This window comes from Pantherophis guttatus, chromosome 14 (assembly GCF_059756535.1).
Source record: "Pantherophis guttatus breed Tessera chromosome 14, ASM5975653v1, whole genome shotgun sequence".
Taxonomy (NCBI): Eukaryota; Metazoa; Chordata; class Lepidosauria; order Squamata; family Colubridae; genus Pantherophis; species Pantherophis guttatus.
Window position 1 is genome coordinate 2,689,740 of NC_142076.1, and position 23,426 is coordinate 2,713,165.

General features: G+C 49.3%; 3 protein-coding genes across 4 annotated transcripts in view; 2 read left to right on the forward strand and 1 right to left on the reverse strand.

Annotated features, from left to right (window-relative positions):
• TNRC6A (trinucleotide repeat containing adaptor 6A) overlaps positions 1-7,994 on the forward strand; it is a 48,582-nt gene extending 40,588 nt beyond the window's left edge. For both annotated transcript variants that reach the window (XM_034420603.3, XM_034420604.3), the window contains 9 exons: positions 521-728; positions 2,199-2,330; positions 2,786-2,947; positions 3,394-3,534; positions 4,040-4,150; positions 4,241-4,459; positions 4,942-5,015; positions 5,128-5,267; positions 5,986-7,994. In XM_034420603.3, coding sequence (XP_034276494.1) covers positions 521-728; positions 2,199-2,330; positions 2,786-2,947; positions 3,394-3,534; positions 4,040-4,150; positions 4,241-4,459; positions 4,942-5,015; positions 5,128-5,267; positions 5,986-6,364 — 1,566 coding nt within the window. In that variant the 3' untranslated portion in view covers positions 6,365-7,994. The remainder of the gene's footprint in view (positions 1-520; positions 729-2,198; positions 2,331-2,785; positions 2,948-3,393; positions 3,535-4,039; positions 4,151-4,240; positions 4,460-4,941; positions 5,016-5,127; positions 5,268-5,985) is intronic.
• Positions 7,995-9,642: 1,648 nt separating this feature from the next.
• On the reverse strand, positions 9,643-13,924 carry NDUFAB1 (NADH:ubiquinone oxidoreductase subunit AB1). The gene is made up of 4 exons (XM_034420602.2): positions 13,622-13,924; positions 13,432-13,519; positions 12,196-12,301; positions 9,643-9,805 (listed from the first exon to the last, which is right to left on the reverse strand). The coding sequence occupies exons 1-3, from the start codon at positions 13,895-13,897 to the stop codon at positions 12,210-12,212; spliced, it is 456 nt and encodes a 151-aa protein (XP_034276493.1). The 5' UTR covers positions 13,898-13,924; the 3' UTR covers positions 9,643-9,805; positions 12,196-12,209.
• A 3,887-nt stretch (positions 13,925-17,811) lies between these two features.
• On the forward strand, positions 17,812-23,426 carry LOC148112084 (uncharacterized). The gene is made up of 2 exons (XM_087878422.1): positions 17,812-19,603; positions 23,040-23,426. Exons 1-2 carry the CDS (start codon positions 18,278-18,280, stop codon positions 23,043-23,045), a joined length of 1,332 nt encoding a protein of 443 aa, XP_087734548.1. The 5' UTR covers positions 17,812-18,277; the 3' UTR covers positions 23,046-23,426.

Consider the following 23,426-nt stretch of genomic DNA (forward strand, 5'->3'; position numbering starts at 1 on the left):
TGGGAATGCATTGGCCAAGTGCTGAATTGGAGGCACGGAGACCGGCTGCGATGGGCGCCTCACCATGGAACCAGGCATCTTGCTTTGTGGCTGCCGCCTCATGGAAGAATATCTATACACTGCTCTGCCCCTTTCATTCTTCCCAAGCTTTGAATGTGCAGAGAGTGGACCACCGTTTGTCTGAAATGCTACAGGGTTTCCTGCTTGTGCAGGGGGTGTTGGACTAGAAGACCTCCAAGGTCCCATCCAACTCTATTATTGGGTTATTCTGCACTCAGGTTAACAGTAAATTGAATGTGCAGGACAAACAATCTATAATTTTGTTCAGAATCTACGAAATGGTTCACCATTTAGAGTTGTTTGGAATTCATAGCTATCATCTTCTGACTGAACAAGAAACTATTTTGTTGGCCTAACTCTAGTTAAGTTCATAATTCTGGGCTGGAAGTATATTTATCACGGTACTGGTGGGCTGCATCACAGCTCCATTGACCATTTGGTCCTCTCTTTGTGTTTGAAGAATCGCCCTCTTAATATGCAGCAACAAATGATGCCACCATCTTGTCAGCTCGATCCAAGTCTGCTCATGAAGCAGCAGGTGCCTCCGTCACAACAGCAGTTCCATCAGACCGCCATAAAATCTTTCCTGGAGAACGTTGTTCCCCATGCTAACCAAGAGTTGCAGAAAGGGCCATCTCAAATCAACGCATTCAGCAACTTTCCTATAGGTGAGTGTCTTCTCCATTGGTTGAGATCTCTGGTCTCCAGCAGCTGGGTTTGACTATTGGCTGCCCAGCTAAGCCACTTTCTTTGCTCTGTAAGCTAAGATTATCCTGCTGGTGAAAGGCTTTCTAAGGTCAATAAAATCCAACATCCAAAACCTGCCAGTATGGTGAAGAAATTATCTTCTAACAAATCTTTGAGATATATTTCACCTTCAGTTGCTTGGATGTTCTTGTGGGAAAAGAGCTGCTGCTGCAACAGCTAACTGGGTTTCTGGGGCTTGGATGGAATGTTTTCTAACTAGTCCAACGCAGACGATGGGGCTGTTTGACACCCAACACAGTCCTGCCGAGGTAGTGGGCTCCTTCCTTGCAATCCCAGACAGCAACAAATTACATGGCTGTTGAAAGGCGTTTGGGTGTAGTGGTTAAAGGCCCCAGCCCAGAAACTGCAAGGCCATGGAGTTTAGTCTTAGCTTAGGCATGGAGCCTGCTGGTGAGCTCTCAGCCCTAGGGCAGGGGTTCCCAATCTCTTGGCCACGGCCCATAGTGGACCGTGAGCTGTTGGCAACCGGGCCGCAAAAACAGGTGTGTGCAGGTTCGTTCCATTTGTGTGAGTGGCAGGCAGGTGTGAAAGCTGTTCGTGCAGGCACGCTTGCTAGCCGCTCACACAGAACCATCCCTCCCACCCTGACGCCGGTCCACAAAGGCAGAAAGGTTGGAGAACTCTGCCATGGGGGAAAAAAAGAACAAGAGCCCTGCTTCATTCTCCAAGTGGCTTTTTTATTTTGCTGATTTTCTTGACTTACATCTAAGGGCTTTTTTTGCTGCTTCTCCACAATGGCCCTGGCCTTTTACAGTTTGGTGACCAGACAGTGTGGGGTGAAAGTTAAGCTCTTGGTAGGTGCTAGAATGGGGAATGTTAGATTCTTAGGATTGGACCCAAATTCCACCCTTATCGTGGGGGACCGATCCTTGTAGCTTTCTGAAAACTGCCTCCTCGTTTCTGGAGACACCCTCGGCTTCTAAAGCCCAGCACTGCGCACAGAGGGCCAGATGTCAGAATTCGCAAGTTCTGATCTGATTCTCCTCTTCCAAGCGTTTTTTGCTCCCAAGCTTCAGTCCTGGCTTTCCTGTCCTGTCTGCTGCTCTGCCTCTGCATTCCTGTGCGATTGATGCCAGGGCAGAAAGGGAGAAACTCTTGACTGAGCAAAATTCTATTAGGCAATGGAGGCATAAGTGCTTTGGGGGTGAAATTCATCTTAGAAAAGCAAACTTGGCAGGTTTTCTAGGAAAATTGTCCCCCCCCCCTCCTCTTCCCCGGTGCAGTCCTGGGGTGTGAGTGCGTGTCTTTTGCTTTGCTTTGCTTTGCAGTCTGGGGCAGCTCTAGTGGCATCCAGTCCCTTGTGCTGGATCTTCCATGCTACAAGGGAGGGAAGAGGGATGCGCTGACTCTCACCAATTCTCTTAATGCAGGAATGAACGCAAACTTGAATGTAAATATGGATATGGGCAGTATTAAGGAGCCGCAGTCCCGGCTGAGAAAGTGGACAACTGTGGACAGTATTTCCGCTAACACATCTCTGGATCAGAATGCCAGCAAAAATGGTAAATTTAAGCCAGGATGCGCAGAACAAGCCTCTGGGGGAGCTCTTGTGTTGTGTTGTGTTACCGGTTTTGAAGTGTATGAAGAGAACATCTCCATATCAGGGTTTTATTTCGGCTTACCTCAGGGCCCCCCACAGCCAGGCCATCCATGCCCAGAGGCACAGTTGTGAGGTGGGTGGCCAGACAAAAAAGTGGGGTAGGTTTTGCTCCAACAGTGCAGTAATCTTTGGAAGGTGACACAGATGGAGCTTTGCAGGGATACCCAGCCCACATAATAGCAGACACAGAGAAGTAACAGATCTTGTTGGACTGTGTCTGTCCTTCTCTGGGGTGCTGCGTGTTGAGGCTGATGGGGACCTACAAATCGGCCACACCGCGAAGGCTACGTGAGGTCAGTTGTCAACTTCTCAAGAGGATGTTCTGGGAAACGATTGGATCTCCCCCTTGCTTTCCAGGTGCTATTTCCAGTGGCTTTAGAATGGAGGAGACGTCGTCCTTTGTTCCTTATGACTTCATGAGCAGTAGTAACTCTCCAGCCAGCCCACCTGGATCTGTGGGGGATGGCTGGCCACGTGCCAAATCACCAAACGGTTCAAGCAGTGTCAACTGGCCACCAGGTGGGTCCCTACAAAGGTAGATTCTGCTGAACCCTTTTGCCCGTGTTGGAGGTGTCAACCTGGCCTTCTCTCTGTCTTGTGGGATAAGGGGGGGGGTGTCTTGCCCCCAGGAGCAGACAAGGAGCACCCCAAGTTCAGTTAGTAACACTCTTGTTAAGTGAATCTGACTTCCCCATTGAGATTGCTTGTCAGAAGGTTGCAAAGGGGGATCACGTCACACACTGCGACTGTCATAAATATGAGCCAGTTGCCAAGCGTCGGGATTTTGATCATGTGACCATGGGGATGCTGCAAAGATCGTATGTGTGAAAAATGGTCATGTCACTGTTTTCAATGGTGTCGTAATTTGTGGTCACTAAATCAACTGTTGTAAGTAGAGGACGAACTATTTCATTGGGCCTAGAGCTGGGAAAGAAAGCCATGAGCTGTTTCCTTTTAAATCCTAGAATTTCGCCCTGGTGAGCCGTGGAAAGGTTATCCAAACATCGACCCAGAAACTGACCCTTACGTTACTCCTGGCAGCGTCACAAACAGCCTGTCAATTAACACTGTGCGGGAGGCTGACCACCTCAGGGACAGGAACAGCGGTAGGTCTGTCGGAGGAGGGGAGGCCTCAGCAGAGACACCCCACCCCCTTCTCCTGCCTGTCTCCCTGGCCAGCCGGGTTTTCAAGCCTCCCCAGGAAGGAAGTGCAAGAGTTGGGGAGATGCAGGGAAGATCAGCGGGAGGGATGGGCACCTGCCCTTCGCCCACTTGGCCATATTTGCCATCTGGGGGTGGGCAAGGAGGCTCCTTGTGCCCTCCTGCCTGGCCTTGGGAGAGCAACAGGCCAGAATCTGCAGCTGAGAATCCGTGCCTCCCAGCCCGAGGGGACTTGATCTCCCGCAGGCTGGGCAGTGTTGGAGAAGGGCTCCCGAGTAGATTCTTGGTGACCAACTGGGGCTCAGTAGCCGTCTTCCATCGCTGGCTCTCCCTGTTTGTGAGGGAGCCAGCCCGCTCTTAAAGCTGCAGCCCTGAAGTCGAGCCGAGCGGGCTCTGTGCATGCCCATTGTCTGCCTTGCCCTGAATGGCTTCCACGCCTTTCCTCCCCAGGGTCATCCTCAGCTCTGAACACCACGCTGCCTTCAACTAGTGCCTGGTCATCCATTCGTGCCTCCAACTACAATGTTTCCCTCAACAGTACAGCACAAAGCACTTCTTCAGGTGAGGCCTGCAACCCCCTCCCCCTGCTTCCCTGCTGAGCCTTGCAGCCCCCTAAGGTAGTGGGGCTTCACAGCTGTTTTCTCCTTCCAGCCAGAAACAGCGACTCCAAATCCACTTGGTCTCCTGCTTCCGTTAACAACACCTCTCTGGCCCATGAGCTATGGAAGGTCCCTCTGCCACCCAAGAGCATCACGGCTCCCTCGCGGCCGCCCCCTGGACTGACCGGGCAGAAGATGTCTCTGCCCATGTGGGACAACTCTGTGCGATTTGGGGGTGGCTGGAGCCACTCGGATGCCAGATACACCCCTGGTAAGAGTCTGGCTCCCATCCCCTTGCGCCACCCTTGCCCTGCCTGGCGGATGGCAGGGCACGTCTGTACTCAGAGTTCTTTTCCCACTGGGCCAAGGGCATGGCTAGGGCAGCCCTTGTCAGGCCTCTCCTCCTCCACCAGCCCTTGGCTGCCTATCTGCATGGAGACTTTGCCAAGACCCCTAAGCTAGGCTGGGGGGAGAAGGCCTCTGCTCTCTTGATAAATCTACTCAGGGTGTGCTAGCCCCTTGCAAATTGTCCCCTGGCCAAGGTCAGGGACATTGATCTGATCTTTGAAATGTGGGAATCTTCTGAAGCATTCAGCTGTTGAGCCACTTGAGCAAAAGTAGGAAAGATGCTATGTGGGATCGTTGCTCAGAGTTGCAAGCTCATGAAAGTGGGAAGAGGAGCTGAGGCTCCCAGGGTCTCCCGTGCTTTGTCAAGGGTTAAGGAGTTAGCGGGAGGTGTATTTTCTCTTTCAGGTTCCAGTTGGAATGAAAATAGCAGCTCAGGGAGAATCACCAACTGTCTCGTCCTGAAGAACCTCACACCTCAGGTGGGTTACACTTTGGGGGGGAGGTGTTTTGGGCTGGGGGATCCGAGCCCCTCCCCCTTCTGGCCAGGAGGGGCAGCAGCTCAATGAGGCCATCCCTTCGCTCTGTGCCCAGATTGATGGCTCCACCCTGCGGACCCTCTGCATGCAGCATGGGCCCCTGATCACATTCCACCTGAACCTCCCCCATGGCAACGCTTTAGTCCGGTACAGCTCGAAAGAAGAGGTGATGAAGGCACAAAAATCCCTCCACATGTGAGTAGCCGCCAGGCGGGATGCGAGGCTCAGGCGGGAACAGAGGGGAGGCCGCAGGGCTAGTGAGAGAGGCACATGGTTTACTGGGCAGAGGCATGTTTGGAACTCAGACCTTCCATTCAGTAAAGGACCTTTTCTTTCTAATTTTTTTTTTTTTAATTTGATTTATATGCCGCCCTTCTCCGGAGACTCAGGGGGGCTTACAATGTGTTAAGCAATAGCCTTCATCCTTTTGTATATTTATACAAAGTCAGCTTATTGCCCCCACAAACTGGGTCCTCATTTCACCTACCTTAGAAAGGATGGAAGGCTGAGTCAACCTTGAGCCTTGGCGAGATTCGAACCCTGCAGTAATTGCAGGCAGCTGGTCTTAATAACCAGCTTAATAACAGGGTGCCTTAAACCCCTGTACTACCAAGGCCCCTTAATCTGCTCTTAATAGGCCTGGTTTTATTTGCCACTTAATTGGCTGGATTCTCCTCCGGAGGGGGCCTCTTTTTTTATTACCACAGAGTAGTTACCGTAGTATAAAGTAAGTGGGTAAATTGTTGTAATTGCTGTTTTTGAGGGGCTTAGAAGAAGAGGAGGAGGAAGAGGAGACAGATACAGTCACAGGGTGGGACTGGTGGCCTCAGGTGGAGATGCGTTTCAGGGGGCGGTTGTGTGCTTTGCAAGCCTGCTGCCATCTCACCTGCCTCTTGCTGGCTTTTGTGAACAGGTGCGTCCTCGGGAACACTACAATTCTGGCTGAGTTTGCCAGCGAAGAGGAGATTAGCCGCTTCTTTGCACAAGGCCCGTCTCTGACCCCGACCCCCACCTGGCAATCTCTGGGCACCAGCCAGACCCGCCTGGGGAGCATGGACAGCCCCCACGCGTTCTCCAACCGCAGTGACCTGACCCCTCCCTGGAGCGGTCCTGGGCTTTCAGGAACAAGCAGTGGGGATCTCCATGGCACCTCCCTTTGGGGCAGCCCCAACTATTCCACCAGCCTGTGGGGCTCCCTGGGCGGCAACGACACCAGGGGCCTTGGCAGCCCCTCCCCGCTCAATGCGTTTCTCTCCGTTGACCATCTGGGGGCCGGGGGGGAGTCCATGTAACCTTGTTTCAGCGGGAAAAACTGTGACCTCAAAGCAGCACTAAATTTGGATTCCCCCCCACCCCCACCTGCAGCCTCTAGGGGTCAACTGTGGAAATGGTTACGTCGTGCACATTTTTCCTCTTTGTTTTAGCCCAAAACATACCAGTTTGAATACTTGAATCATGCAGGCCAATATTATAATGTGAAAAGTGAAAAGATTTACATTTCCAGGTAGTACATTGCATAATTCAGCAGTTTCCTACATAAGATCAGTTTACTTTTCTTGTTTTCCTTGATTTTTTTTTTCCTTTGGCAACTTGCTGAAAATGTTGGAGTTTGAGCTTTTTAAGCTTTGCACAGACTTGGTCCTTCTCCCTACTCTACCATGTCTGAGTGGTAGCGGCAGCAGTCCCCACCCCCCCGGGCAATGTTTTGTGGTGGGCGGGCAAAGGGGTGCCTGCTTTGGGTCGGGACGAGCCCCAATGCCCCTGCGGGCCTGCCTGCTTGCCTGGCCACTCGGCACCTCGTGGCCGTCCGTGGTGCCAAACAGTCGGGGAGAAGACCCTGCCAGGATGACGGATGAAAATGTGTTGCACCTGCCGGCTCCTGTGGAATCGGACAGACGGACGGAGCTCGGCAGCTCCCGAAGCTGCACGCCCGGCTGCACGCCTGGGTGGCGCCCTGCACTTTCAAGAGGCGTTTGGGTTTTGTCTTTTATTTGGGGGGCTCCTGTTGGGGCACTGCCTTGTTTACAGAAGTTTTTTCTTTCTCTTTTTTTAAGAAACAAATGTTTACTCTTCCATCACTTAACTATTTTTTAAAAAAACAAAAGATGTGGATGATAAAGATGCTTCCTCTCGATCTCTGGGAATCACGGGCCGTGTGCGGCCACGTTCCATTCGTTTTTTTTCTACCCCCCTCCCGATCCAAGAGCCTGGCTCTCAGGAAAACGAAGGTCCCCAGTAGAACTCCTCGTAGTTTCTTATAGGAAAAATAACTTTTAGCACTGATTATTACTTGCTCGGTAAAATGACTTCTGCCAAAAATTGCTTCAATTCGCTGGAGTTTGACATTCTGTGCTTTCCGATGCTGTCTTTTTAATAGTGCGGGGGAGGGAGGGGGGAAGGGGGGGGCTTGGCTGGTAAACTGTAGTTCCCTCTTTTCATAAAGCCCCCCCCTGGCTCCCCCCTTCCCGCCCCCCCTTGTGCCATTGATGCTCTTCCTGCTCTTGTGACTGTGTTTCATGTTTAACCTTAAAGCTGAAGTAACTATGCAGACTGTAACCAAGGATTTGGAATTACAGAACTTTGTTGTATAAATTTTAAATGTTTAAAAGTTCCTGCAAATACTTTTCTTGTGAAAGTGTTAAACTCATCTTCCTTTTTGCCACAAATGGTATTATCTGATGCTTGTTTAGTCGGAGAATGAAATACTAAACAAGGATAAAAAAAAGAACCTTTTAACTGTGCCGAAAGATGCTCTCATTTCATTGCCTTGATTCTAACTGTTGTGTCTGAAGATGCAAAAGTTGTCAGTGGCTTTTTAACTGTTTACAAATAGTGTGTGATTGTAAAATGTACATTTTGGGTTGTGTTCAAATTATGAAGCTTCTCCAGATATTAATAAATCATGACTTTGGGGGCTGCTTATCCGTTGTGTTGGATGTCTCTGATTTTCTCTCCAGCAGAACCTGCAGCCTTCGTCACCTGCAGGCATCGGATTGGCCTGGAGAGGCCCGTTGGCTTCTTCACTGGGCAGATAGCACGGATGCCCCAGAGTCGTTTCATGTTTTCAACGTACTGACAGTTCTGTACCTTTACATCTCCAAAACAACACTCTTTGTTTCTCAGTCTTGATTTATTTAACAAAGTAGGTCAGTGTTGGCAAACCTTTTTGGCACCAAGTGCTGAAATGGGAGCACATGGGTGCAGGGGAGTGCCGGAAACCGGAAGAGCAGCTCCCTGGCACTGATGTGCGCACTGGGAAGCAGAGCTTCCGGTTTCCAGCATGCACGTGCGCCAGTCACCTGGTCTTCCGGTTTCTGCTGCGCATGCGTGCAGGAAGACATCCACACCAGCACCCGGAAGAGTAATGGGCGATGGCTGGCGTGCTTGGAGATGGCTCTGCTTGCCACTTCCGACATGCGTGCCATAGGTTCGCCATCACTGAAGTAGGCGATTCCTGTGTTCATGCAGGTTAGTCAACCTTGCATGATAATCAACAGGACTATTTCCTACGAAGCTTTGAAGCACTTAACAATTATTAACCCTCCAGTAAATTTGACATGAAATTAGGATTGGCGTCTGGGCTGCCTCCAGGAAAACTGATCAGAAAAGCTCATTAGCAGAGATAATGTCCAGGGCCCGTGGCAGTTTTTCATCTTAGCAGCTTCATTTCTAAGCATTGTAGAAGAGGCCAGCTCATGGATGCTGTAAATGACTCCCCCAAGTGTTGGAGAGGATCCCTCTGGTCCCTTCCAGGCATCTGATACAAATTTCCAGTGTGAACCAGTTGTCTGTGTTTGTTTTGATTTCACGAGTTCCATTTTCTCAAAGGAGGAGTTAGATTTCTGGGTGTTGGGCTCTAAAAGGAGGACTGAGAACAGCCACTCTGGTGCCAAGTGGAAAAATGCCCCAACTCGGGAGCTGAAAGGCCAGACTCCTGGATGGCGTGAGTGGCGGGACTATTGGCGACCCTGTTGGGAAACGAGCAGCACAAAACTGGCCCTTCATGTGTGGCTCAACTATCCGGAGGGTCAAAGGTGCTCCCTGCATGATGACAAGGTGGCTGCCCTGAGCTGTTAGGCAGAGTTCCAGTTCTCTGCAGATTTATTTAATGATCTCTCCAAGATGCTCCCTAATGAAGGCTGTGTAAAAAAAGCCAATTGAAACGGATTGTTTCCAGAGCAAACTTCGGGTGGAGGGGTGGAGATTGAATTAAGCTTGCAAATAAGAGGGATGTTTTTGTACCTATGCAGAAACTGCTAGAGAATCAGTTAAGAAAACACAATTGTCAAATCAAACCAGAAATGAATTAAATTGAAATTGAACTTTGCAGTAGACAAGATGGCTGGTGAAGGAGGAGGGAGGGGCGAGACTGCATAGGCTGCGATGGTAAACTGCCCAGCACAGTGCCCAAAAAATCCACCAGGATTTTGAAGTCCACCAGGCTTAAAGTTGCCAAGGTTGGAGACCCCACTCCAGAATACCCGCGAATAGTGAGGTGGGGATGGTGCAAATCGCAGGGAAAGTCTTGAGAAACATTGTTTTAAAAACGGCGATAGTGAAACAAAAGGCGTAAGAATTTTTCATATTTATTCTGACGGCCAACATTTACAACTTTAAATAGGATAAACAAAACTCAGAGAGCCCCAGTGATTCCAAACCGCAAAAAGGGTGGCTTGCCAGGCTCGTCCATCTCGATCGCTTCATCCAGCTCTCAGAAACAAAACAGGGAATACCTGTGAGCAAGGCAGGGAGAGAATATCTGTAGCTTGCATAGGATCACCAGAAAGGAGTTAAACACTGACAAGAGCAGCCAGTTCCTATTGGCTCCACCAGGCAAGGAAAGATCACACATGATGACAAATAAACACGTCCCAGTATAATGTTGCAAGATCGAATCTGGGCCTGTCACTGGGATCAGAGATGTACTCTTCCGAGCTTTCGGACTCCTGCTGGAGCCCATCTTCAGGGAACTTCTCTCTACTGGAATATGTGCTCACAGAATAGCCCAAAGGCCCATATTCCAGTAGACCCAGATTTGATTTTGCAATGAAAGATCACCTGCCCAAGGATAAGACCATTTTGATCCAGAAGAGCAAAGGCTCCCAATGAGGCTGTTTAGGGAGTCAAACCAAATGCATCTGAATCATTGTGTGGCTCTCGATGCCCAGGGGAGGCATGGCCAGCTAGCTGAACACTGGCCAGACCAACCCAGGGTGCAATTCTGGGGTGGCCTTGGATTCACAGCTCCTGCTAGAAGAGCAGGTGCCAGCCGTGGTCAGGAGGGCCTTTGCACATTTTCAGGTTGTGCATCAGTTGTACCTGTTCCTGGACTGGGAGGCTCTGCTCAGTCCCTTGTGCCCTTCGGGCTGGATTACTGCAATGTGCTCTACATGGGGCTGCCCTTGAAGAGCATTCGGAAGCTTCAACTGGTACAGAATGCAGCTGCAGGGATAGTAAACGATGTTGGATATTCAATGCATGTAACCACTGCTTCGCGAGCTGCCAGTGTGTTTCTGGGTGCAATTCAAGGGCCATATATTAAAGCCATGGAGGCTTTTCCAAGGAGCCAAATTGTCACCTTTAAAGCTGTTCATGGCTTGGGGCCAGCTTATCTGAGGGACCATTATCCCAGTCCTTTCTACCTGTCCAATTCGGTCCAGCAGGATGGGGAAGCTGAAAGTCCCATTAGCCAAGGAAAGTTGGATGGTGGGAAGGAGGAGAGGTGCCTTCTATGCTGTAGCCCCTGCCCTCTGGAACATTCTCCTTCCAAAGATTAGAATGAGTCCAATCCTGTTGGCCTTTCATAAGGTTTTAAAAATGTGGGTATGTGCCCATGCCTGGGGTTCCATATATAGAGAGTCCAATTTCTTGGCTATCCTGACAATTATGATACTTTTTTCAGCTACTGAATATATGTATTTTTATACTGTTTTTAACTGAGCTTTGTTTTAGAATTAGTTCGCCACCCAGAATCACTTGGTTGGGGTGGGCAGCTACAGAAATTAAAGAAATAATTTGTCTGTGATCATCAAGTTGCCCTTTTGAACATAAAAATAAGCTGACCAAAGGTGTGCTGTCCCAAGGCAGGACATGCTGCTTCCTCCCCATTATTCTGCCATGATGAACAGGGGCTCCCACATCCCCGGCAATATCCCAGCATTCATCAGCCAAAGCAAGAATATTTCCTGCCTCATCAAACACAGAGAGGCAAGGAGATTTGGGCATAGCAGCCCCCTATTCTGTCCTGGTGAACATCTGCTTTGTAGGTGCTCTGGGCCAGTGCCTGTCTGCCTGCAGCTTCCCTTCTGAAGCTTTGTAGGAATTCTCTGCCATTTCTGATTTGATTTCCTGCAGCTCAGACTAACATTCCACAATCCATCCCAGGAATGCCCTGGACACGGAGGCTTCAACCCAACTTCGATTCATCATGAAATTGCAAGCACTAGTTTTCATCTTTCTGATATGCTGCTGAGCATTCAAGAAGAAAAAATAGGTTTAACTGTACAAGCCTCTCTGCTTTCCTGCCCCTACGGCTGCTAATGCTTGCTCCCTCCTTCCCACCAAATTTTCCAATATATCGTTAATCACAGAATCATAAAATGTAAGCTTGGAAAGGATGCTAGAGATCATCTAGTCCAGGGGTGTCAAGGCCCGCGGGCCCATCCTGGAAACAGCAAAGGACTGGCTCACGGTGCTTCTGCCAGTGAAAACGGAGCTCGGGGAGGCCACGCTCAGAGGGCTGCAGGAGACTGTCCCAGCTGAAAATGGAGCCTGGGGGGGCAGAGGGCCCTGTTTTTCCTGACAGAGAGCTGCAGAGGGGTCCACCCCGGCCACGCCTCCCCCCCCGCCCCCGATCAAACACAACCCTGATGCAGCCCTCAATGAAATCGAGTTTGACACCCCTGATCTAATCTAACCTCTCATTGCAGGAATCCCTTCTCACGCTCTGCCTAAGGATGCTAGGCAGGAGCGGCTTTGCTCCCAATCCAAATTCTCCCACCTTCCTAGACTGAAATGCAGACCAAACCCACCCATGCCCCCCACATAAGGCTCCCACGATGGAATCTGCTCCCTTCTTGCAGGCTTCATCGCACAACAGCATCACAAAATGACGTCCACTTACTCCACTTGAGAAGCTCATTCATACACGTCTTGTGTATCGGCAATATAATCCATGATATCTTGAGGACTCATCAGCTTTTCTGCTGCTGCGTCTGGAATTTCAAACCCTGGAAAAGATTTGACTCCTTTAGTTCAGAGATGCCAAAGTTTCCATCAACGAGAGCAGGAACCACAATCTTGGCCTGAAGGCTCCAGCCTTCTGCCCAACGAACCCCGCAGGGTGCAGGGCCAATTCCACAGCTTCAGGGGGAGGAAAGATGTCAGCCCCATCTCTCAGGGAGAATACTGGAGAACTCAAAAGCCCAAACCCAGATAGGTCCCACAGTGCTGCCATTCTGGTGGGGAGTGGGGGCCTGAGGCATTTTTCTTGGTGCCTATCTATCCTGTGTTTTGATTTACCTTCCTGGGAATGTAAGGAGGGAGGGCCATCTGTTTTGTCTTGGCGCTGGAGCATCTTGGCAAGCCTTCTCAGCCTGCGATTCTCAAAACAACTTCACAGCTGTGGATTGACTTATTCAACCCTTATGGGGGTAAGGGGGGGGTTCTAACTGCTTTAACCTAATGGAATTGCCCTGGGATCTTCAGCTCCTGCTTTCTTTGTCTTGCTATCACTTTCCTCTCAATCAAAGTTTCCTTTGGAAATGCCAACCCTTTCAAGAGTTCTATGTTCTTGAGCGGAGAGGAGAGGCAGGGTCTCCCACCCACTCACCAAGCAACCATGGACCCTCCAAGATCTTTTGGCACAAAGCTGAATGCAGCCTGCATCCCATTTTTTCTATATCTGTGCCATTGATTGGTTCAATTTATTATTGGTTCGATTTATATGCCGCCCTTCTCCGGAGACTCAGGGCGGCTTACAATGCCTTAAGCAATAGCCTTCATACTTTTGTATAGACCTGCTGAGTAGGGCTTTTTGGCCCCCCTTAAGCGGTGTTCTTTTTTATACAAAGTGCCCCCACAATCCGGGTCCTCATGATCCCATCGTCCAAGTAAGAAAAGGGCGAGCAGGGCAGACCCAGAAGCCTTGGAAGCCCCTGCCTGGGCAGAGAGAGACCCGGGGGCTGCCGAGGCCAGTCCCAAGGCGGGAAATTCAACCGGGCGGGCACCCAAATCCTGCCTTCCCGATCGACCTCGAGGCGCTGCAGGGCAACGGACGCCGCCATGACCTTCCCCGGCTGGGCTGCACTCGGGCGACCCGGGAAGGACGGAGGGGAGGGCTCCGCGGGGGCGGCCTTACCGAACTCGTCCTCCATGGCCATGATGATCTCCACTTGGTCCAGGCTGTCCAGGCCCAGGTCCTTCATGAAGTGCGCCTCCGCCGTCAGCTGCAGGGGCGACCACCGGGCGGGTCAGAGGGGCTGCCCGTCCTCACCCCCCCCACTCCCCTCCCCCGGGCGCCCCTCCCCTCCCCGCCCCGCCCCGCCCACCTTCTCGGGGTCGATCTTGTCGTAGAGCCTGAGCACGTAGAGCACCTGGTCGTGGATGCTCTTCAAGGTCAGCGTCGGCGCGTCCGAGTAGCCGCGGACCCACGGAGGCCGCCGGGATAGAGCGGGCAGCTGCACCCCGGCCCAGGCCGCCCCCGCCAGGCCGAGCCTGCCCTCCGGCCCCGGCCCCACCGCTCCCGCCGCGCCCAGCCGGAGGACGAGCAGGCGGCGCTGGCCACGGAGCCCGGCCGCGGCGCGGAGCAGCACACGCGCCGCCATCTTGACCCTGTGCGCATGCGCCCTCTGCGCCAGGGGGTGGGGCGCGGGGGCTCCTCCCGGCAGGCCTCGCGGCGAGGGAGGGAAGGAGGGGGAGTGACATCCCGCGGGGAGTCTCGTCACGTGTGAATCCGGCCCCATCCGCCACTCGCGTGCAGCCACCGCCGAGTAAAGGCGGCCAGGCGGCTGCAACTGTCGCAAGCCCAGCTACAATGTTGCCATTTCTGCCCGGTCCCGTGTCGGGCGCCTTTCGCGGGGGCTTCTTTCTCGCGCCCCGTTTGGGATGAGAATGCAGCCTTTGCGCCGAAAACCCATACAAGAATCCTCGGATCGCAGAAGCCGATGTGTTGCGGGAGACCCCAAGACAAGGACAGCATCGGCTTTTGCCCCTCCAGCCACCTGTGGAAAGCGCCCCACCCCCAATAATGAAATATTTTGGGGAATATTAAGAGGCCAGAATATGGTTTTAAGAGGCAGAAAGCAGCCCTCCTTTCTTAATAGCCCACAGCAGATGCCAGCACTTAAGATCAGGTGCTTATTGAAAGCGGAAGCAACTACCTAGATGGCTCCATTCATAAGCAAAGCAAGTCCACTCAAGACAGAATATTTCAAAACCCCTTACAGCAATTTCGACAGCTAAAAGCATTAGAGCAAGCTGCCCCTCACCCAAAAAGGGACATAGCCATCAGCCAGAATAAAGAATTACCCAACACCCTTTCAGAACACAAAGCCCATATTGCCCAAACCCCAAACCTACAGAAACTATAAAGATCCATCCAGCCATTTGGTCAGCTGCCCCAGAACCCCAAACCCTGGTGGTTCCATTCATCAATAAATGGACCTTCTTTCCAATCGTTCTCCATTTTATTTCCAGCATCTTTCTCCCAGACTGCACTGCAGAGATGTTGGGCACGCTGCTTGCATCATTCCCATCCACCATTCCCTCGATTTTATTTACATTCCGTTCTTATGTTTGCTGTGGCAAACCTCAATACTCCTTCCTGCTTATTTTCCTACAACGACCCTGTGAGGCGGGTTGGGCTGACAGTGACTGGCCCAACATTGCTTCCTCCCTGTGTAGAGCAGAGGGACAGTGGCCCGAGTATCTCGTTGGAATGGAAATGAGCTAGAACGGGCTTGCTCAGCCCAAAGACGACTGAGCTAAACAATTTCTAGGCCTCAGTGAGGCCTATTGGAGCAAAGTCCGTAAGTGAACAGGGAAGGGGACAAAGGTGACCCATGAGCAAGCAGAGGGCAGCCGTGGCACAGCTATTACCCACCGGCTGTCTCTGCAGAGCTGATGCAGCCACTGCTGGATAAAGGCTCAGGCAGTCAAGAAGAGAAAATTCAATGGCCATAGACCAGAGGTCTTCAAAGTCGGCAGCTTTAAGACTTGTGGACTTCAACTTCAGCCAGCTCTGCTGGCTGGAGAATTCTGGGAGTTGAAGTCCACAAGTCTTAAAGCTGCCAACTTTGAAGACCTCTGCAGTAGACAGACCGGTTAGCAAGGAGGACACAGAAACCGTCTCCTCTCCCGCAGAAGCTCGATGCTGGGTTGGGAACAAACATGCAGGGAATTAGCACAGTGGTAGAGAATTCAAAAATGTAAAAAAAAAACAAAAAACATCCCAACCACATTTGAGGGCAAAATGTGGACTACACAATGCAGTAAATGAGTAGATGTTACACTGCAGTGTGAACATAAAAGGGGCAAATTGCATCCCGCCCAGCAGATGTGCCCAATGCACTGGTACGGCCCATTGTGTGCAGTTTGGCACATGGAGCCACTGAGAAGGGAACGCTGGCTCCCTCATCCCCATCCAGCACCAATGCAGGATTTGGTGGGGGGTCACCCAATTATTCGGTTATGGAATAGCCCAAGGCAGCCTCTTTGGGGACCGTCGTTGCCAATTATACACGGTAGCGTTGCCAGAGGTGCTGAAAAACTCATCTTTTGGGTACGGATAAATGATCTCAAGTCCTCCCCTTTATCTCTCTCGCCACTTATTCTTGTCAGGTTTTGCCTGCCTTTTAGCCTGTTCTGTCCGTGAGTGGGCTGTATTTTTGCTAGCTGAACTTGCCGTGATCTGGATACAGGGATTAACCAGGAATGTTCTGGGGGCAAGATAAATCGGCACGGGCAGCTTTCCCACAGGCCATCCCTCCGTCTTCAGGGCAGTTAAGAGCCAGCCACAGCTACTCTAAAGCCCAGTTCCTTTCCTATCTTCCTCTGACAGCGGCTTCACATGGATAGGGGTGTCTGACCAAGGGTGCAGGCAGCGAGCCCTCATTCCCTATTTTTTGTGCCGAGGGTGGGGGTGAGAGTGGCATAAAGTTAGATATTTACACACCTTCCGCCGTGCCCTCAAGACCTTTTTATTCCCGGATGGGGGTATTTTACCCCCTTGTTGAATATTGCAAAATAAATCTCTAAGTTGTCCCACCATTTCAGCTTGTAAAGTTTTGTAATACACTGCAGTCAAACCATCCGTGCCAGGAGCTTTGGCTGTTTTTAGCTGTTTAATTGCTGCTGTTATCTCTCCCATCTTGGACAACTGCTTATATATCTTTGATACCAAAAGAACAAGTTGGTCCTAAAAAACCAGAGAATTACAGACCAATATCTCTTTTGAACACAGACTATAAAATTTATGCGAAGGTATTAGCCAACAGGTTGATGCCAGTAATCCAAAAGGTGATTCATGCGGACCAAGCGGGATTTATTGAGGGCAGATATATGAAGGACAATGTAAGGCAAGTAATAGACTTATTGGAATATCTTGACAAGAATAAACAGATTTCTGCAGTGCTGGTTTTTTTGGATGCGGAGAAGGCCTTTGATAGAGTGGATTGGAATTTTCTACTAAAGACTTTAAAAAAGATGGGCTTTGGGGACCAATTTATACAGGCGATCTCAGCAATTTATCAAGAGCAAAAAGCACAGATTATTATTTTTTTTTTTTATTGCAAAAGTTTTACAATTACATTTTCACCCCTTTTTTTCACCCCCCCACCTCCCTCCCCAAACTTCCCGTCCTCCCTAACCCTCCCTAACCCTCCCCCCCCCAGACTTCCCTATTATGTACTCATAACTAATAACACTGATATATATACCTGAACCCATCCCTCCCCCTACATAATTTTCCCTCTTTGTCTCTTTATATTAAAATATTTCTAATACATTGTTTTCAAATAAAAGCTATTTGATACTTTCTAATTTGATATTTGTTCTGAACATATTCTATCCACCTTTTCCATTCCCATTCATAAGTCTCTTGTGAACAATCTTTTAAATATGCTGAAATCTTCGCCATCTCTGCAAAACTGGCCATCTTCGAAGTCCATTCCTCGATAGTAGGCAAAGCTTCATTCTTCCAATATTTACCTATCAACAATCTTGCTGCTGTTATCATATACAATATTAATTTTGTTTCATCCCGTGTAAAACCCTTAACTATGCCCAATAAAAACAATTGTGGAGAAAATTGAATTTTTTTCTTCAAAACATTCTGCATGACCCACCATATTTTTATCCAAAAAGCCTTAACTTTCCTACAGGTCCACCAAACATGATAATACGTAGCATCCAAACATTCACATCTCCAACATTTTGGCTGAACATTAGGGTACATACATGACAACTTTTTAGGATCTAGATGCCATCTATAAAACATTTTATAGAAATTTTCCCTCAAATTCTGCGACTGTGTAAATTTAACATTCTGAACCCAAATTTTTTCCCATGTTTCCAACATCACTGGTTCTTCAAAATTTTGTGCCCACTTAATCATACAATCTTTAACTAATTCCGTTTCTGAATCCCTTTCTAGCAAAACATTGTAAAGCCTTTTAATATGCATTGGACCTTTCTCTCTTATATGTCTAACCAATTCTTCCTCATGCAACATAATACCTGTCAGCATCAGCTTTCCTGCTTTAGCTGCCATAAGAAACGGGGAGGGATTAGGTATGGAGCAGAGGGGGGGAAGAGAGCAGGAGGGGGTTTGTCTTTGTAGGAGGGTACTTCGGGGAAATCGAAACTACATTTCAGAAGGGGATGGCCGACCAACTGTCCTGACATTCCTGATGGATGACGCTGCCAGACGTGTTGCCACCTGACCTTTGGAAGACCTTTAGATTGGCTGAGAAACTATAAACACGAGGGGGGGAAGAAGCTTAGTAGATGCATTTCGCGCGTTTTGATCACTTCCAGCTTTTCACTGGGATGTTAATCTTTTCATATTCAGTAAAAGTACCAAATTCTTCAAAATGCTTGAGTTTGGGGTTTTCTTTCCTGGATACTGAAGGAAGCATACCTGACATTAAGCTGGAAGTCATCTCAGTCATCCCGGACAAAACCCGAGGGGACTGAAAATCCAAAGTATGTCAGATCGTGGGAGTGATGACGAAGGGAAGATGGGGGCAGCAAGTTCAACCGCCCTCCAGTCGGAAAGAGAAACTGCAGAATGGCTGGAAAAACTCCGTTTGGAACCGGAGGAAGCTAGATGGTCCAAGGGTGTGGGCAGACTGCCGGACTGGGGAGAGAATCCCCGGGGAGTGACGACTTCCAGACCCCGGAAAAGGGAGGCAGTGTGGATGCAACAGCAGAAGGAACGTCTCATGATAGATCAAGCCTTGCAGCTTATCCGTGATGTGGAAGAAAGCAGAAAAAACCGTGAGTCTTTTGAAACTCCTGTGGAAAAGGGGGAAGCAGACCCCAGGGGGGAGGCAGAAGAGACAGCCTGCGGGGGAGAGGAAGAGTTTGAGGAGGGAACATCCCAGGCTTCGGCAGCTCGAGGAAGAGATGCAGCCGGCCAGAGAACCCCAGCCCTGCAGGCCCCCCCCCGCAGACGTAAAAAGCCAAAAATCCCCCCCCTTCCTGGAAAGTTTGATGGAAATCCTAAAACCTTGGGATTTTTCCTGACCCAAGTGTGGAACCACATGCAAGATTGGGGGGAGGACTACGAAACAGAGGCGGCTAAAGTCAGAAGCGTTGCGAATGCCCTAGAGGGAGTGGCGGCTGAGTGGATGGTAGTTCTCCACAATAACAACTCCCTCCTGCTGAGAAATTACAACCAGTTCATGAGGGCCCTTAGAAGACGTTTTGAAGATCATTTAGCTGAACGAAAGGCGAGACTCAGAATGAAGAGCATTCAGCAGGGCCGGAGGCCGGTGGCAGAGTATATCCAAGAGTTTCGTGAACTGGCACCTTATATGACAGGCTGGTCAGAAATGGCGCTTTTGGAGAGTTTCAAGGATGGATTGAATGATGAGATATATCGAGATTGCAGGAGCATGGGGGTCCCCGATGATTTGGATAGATGGTACATAGTAGCTGAGGATGTGGAGATCGAGCTGAAACGGAGCGAACTCCGAGGAAGGCGGATGGGGGACCAGTCATCCTCTCTCTACCGTAAGGGGGCGCCCAAGATGACTGGCGGGAAGACCGAATTCAAACCCAAGTCAAAGCCCTTCACCTGTTTCAAATGTGGGAAGGAGGGTCACCGGGCGGCCGAATGTCTCTCCAAACCACCGCCAAAAGCCACCGGGGCCAGCCAAAAGAAAAGCGATAAAATACCCGCCAAAACCCGCGGCACCGCCCTGAAAGGAGAAGTCGTTGAGTTCACTCCCCGGAACCAGCGTGAGTTGGGAACTCCGACCAACGATGACGACAGCGAGACAGACTCCGACTCGGACACCGATGAACGGGTGAGTCACACGGAAGAACCCTTACTCATCCCCGTAGAAGTAAGGGTGCCCTCCACAGGAACTCACGCGCAATTGTTAGCCCTGTTGGACTCGGGGTGCACTAGGTGCATAATTAGCCCCAAAGTAGTGGAGGAAATGGGACTGAGACTGAAAACGTTAAAAAGACCCATTGCATTTTGTCAATTAGATGGATCGATTGCAGGGGGGGGCCCAGCTAGTTTTATGACCGAACCCCTCGAACTACACTTGGGGAATCACATAGAAAAGCTCAGCTTTATTGTAGCCCCTGGCATGGAAAGGCCCCTAATTCTAGGACTGCCCTGGCTTCGAAAATGGAACCCACGAGTAAATTGGAAAACGGGGGTCCTGCGCATCCGTACGGCAGAACCACCTCCCGAAAAGGAAGGCCCCTCCCTAAGGGACGACATAAGACCAGAAGGGGCCGCAGTAGCCATTAACTATATTGAGGGAGAAGAGAAAATTCCGAAGGAATATTGGGACCTCAAGGAAGTGTTTAGTGAAAAAGCTTCTGATAATCTGCCTCCCCACAGGGCCACTGACTGCACCATTGAAATACTCCCAGGGGTGAAGCTCCCCAAACCAAAAATATACCCCATGACACCTCGAGAATTGGAGGAATTGCGAAATTTTATTGACAAAAACTTAGAACGGGGATTTATCGAACGAGCCAAACCCAAGGTAGCAGCGCCAGTAATGTTCCGCGAAAAGAAAGATGGATCCTTCAGATTAGTTGTTGATTATAGAAACATGAACGCCATTTGCGTGGAAAATGTCTATCCCCTCCCACTTATGAAGGACATGTTGGCCCATTTAGGAAAGGGAAAATTTTTTACCAAACTTGATTTAAGAGAGGCATACTACCGAGTAAGAATAAAAGAGGGAGATGAATGGAAGACAGCATTTAATTGCCCACTGGGGTGTTTCCAATTTAGAGTACTCCCTTTTGGACTACAGGGGGCCCCGGCCGTATTCATGCAGTTGATCAACGAAGTGTTGCATGAGCATCTATATAAGGGGGTGTTGGTCTATTTGGACGATATTCTAATTTATTCTGACAACATGGCCGACCATATAAGATTGGTTCGAGCGGTCTTGAATAAACTCAGAGCAGCTGAACTCTATGCCAAACTTTCTAAATGTGAATTCCATCAAGACAAAATCGACTATCTTGGATATCGTATATCGCATGAGGGAATAGAGATGGACCCGGAAAAGGTCCGGGCAGTAATGGAATGGGCCGCACCGCGCACCCGTAAACAGTTACAGAGTTTCTTAGGGTTTGCTAACTTTTATAGACAATTTATCCCCTCTTTCGCAAAAATCGCACTGCCAATTACAAACTTGCTCAAAACAAAAGGGGAAATAAAACCCAAACCCTCGAAACCACTAGAATGGACTATGGACTGTCAGGCCGCTTTCGAAAAACTGAAAAGGCTGTTTGCAGCTGAACCTGTGCTCAAACACCCCGACATAGAACAACCTTTTGTAATACAAGCGGATGCTAGCGACGTTGCCGTAGGAGCGATACTCTTGCAAAAGAATGAGAATGGAATATTACAACCCTGTGCTTACACATCCCGTAAACTATCTGAAACAGAAAGGAGATGGGCCATATGGGAGAAGGAAGCGTTTGCAGTTAGATGGGCGCTGTTAACATGGAGACAATTTTTGGAGGGGGCAAAACATCCTTTCGAGGTGTGGACTGACCATAAGAATCTAGAAGCATTAAAAACACCACGCAAATTGTCACCCAAACAGGCACGCTGGGCCCAACATTTCAAGCGTTTCAATTTCACTTTACGTTACCTTCCTGGGGGAAAAAATTTCATGGCAGACGCACTTTCCAGATTGCCACAGTACAACAGCATAAAGAAGGAACTGGTTCAACCAATGATCCCCTTAACGCAATTGGCAACACCCGTCACTACCAGAGCGCAGAGTAAAACCGATCCAGAACTCTCAGGGGATTTACTCGAAAAGTTACGAGAAGCACTAAAAGTTGACGAGTGGTTTAAACTCCACTCGAATGAATGCACACTTCGCGATGGACTAGCTTGGGTTGGATCGAAATTGTATGTTCCGTCCACATTAAGACCAACCGTATTGAAATATGCGCATGATGCCAAAGCCGCAGGACACTTTGCGTTTGTCAAAACTTTACATCTTGTTAAGAGACAGTTTTGGTGGCCTGCACTAAAAAAGGACATACAGACATATGTGGCTAGTTGTCCAGTATGTGCCTCGGCTAAAAGACCTCCAGGAAAATCCCCTGGATTACTGCAAAGTGTGGCTAGACCGAACGCCCCATGGAAGGAAATATCTATGGATTTTGTGGTGGACTTACCCGACAGTGAGGGCTGCACTGTCATTTGGGTAGTAACTGATTTGTTTTCTAAACAAGTACATTTCATACCTTGCTCAAAGATCCCTTCAGCAAAAACCCTCGCAAAGTTGTTTATTCGACAGATTTACCGACTACATGGGTCTCCTAAAAGAATAATTTCTGATAGGGGTGTGCAATTTACTTCCAGTTTCTGGAGAGAATTTTTAAGATTGATAGGCTCCGCACAGGGGTTGAGTTCCAGTCACCACCCTCAGACAAATGGTGCTTGTGAAAGAACCAATGGGGTACTCGAACAATACCTTAGATGTTACGTGAATTACCAACAGGACAATTGGGTAGACTTGTTGCCATTTGCAGAAGTGGCGTATAACAATTCTGTGCATAGTAGCACCGGGTTCACCCCTTTTAAGGTTGCATCAGGCCAGGATTTTGTACCCATTCCCGAGTTACCTCAAGAGGATCCTCAAAATCCCTCTTTGATAGACTGGATAGAACAATTAAGGAGCACCTGGACAGTGACTCGTAAGGCATTAGATGAGGCACACCGAGCTCATAAGGCACAAGCCGATAAGAAAAGGTCCCCAACTCACATTTACAAAGTGGGGGATAAAGTTTATTTGTCTACCAAATACTTACAAACCACCCAGAGGTCTAAAAAGCTGGGGCCTAAGTATGTAGGACCATTCCGTGTGATCAGACTGATAAATCCAGTGACAGTTGAATTAGAATTACCAAAAACTTTGAGACGAATACATCCTGTATTTCATGTTAGTTTATTGAAACCTGAACACTCATCTCCCCTAAGGGTTGATCATAGCAACCCTCCAATTCCCATCCTAGTAGAAGGGGAGCAACATTTTGAGGTTAAGGAAATCTTGGACTCTAGAAAACACCATGGTAAAATCCAATATCTGATTGCCTGGAAACATTTTCCACTATCTCAGGCTGAATGGGTAAATAAACGGGATGTCCGAGCTCCCAAGAAAGTTCAACAGTTCTATGCCAAATACCCTGATAAACCTTGATCATTGTATATATTCTGTTTCTCTTTCTCTTTTTCCTTTTAATTAGGACTAACGTCTCTTCTGCAAGAGGGGCCGAATGTCAGCATCAGCTTTCCTGCTTTAGCTGCCATAAGAAACGGGGAGGGATTAGGTATGGAGCAGAGGGGGGGAAGAGAGCAGGAGGGGGTTTGTCTTTGTAGGAGGGTACTTCGGGGAAATCGAAACTACATTTCAGAAGGGGATGGCCGACCAACTGTCCTGACATTCCTGATGGATGACGCTGCCAGACGTGTTGCCACCTGACCTTTGGAAGACCTTTAGATTGGCTGAGAAACTATAAACACGAGGGGGGGAAGAAGCTTAGTAGATGCATTTCGCGCGTTTTGATCACTTCCAGCTTTTCACTGGGATGTTAATCTTTTCATATTCAGTAAAAGTACCAAATTCTTCAAAA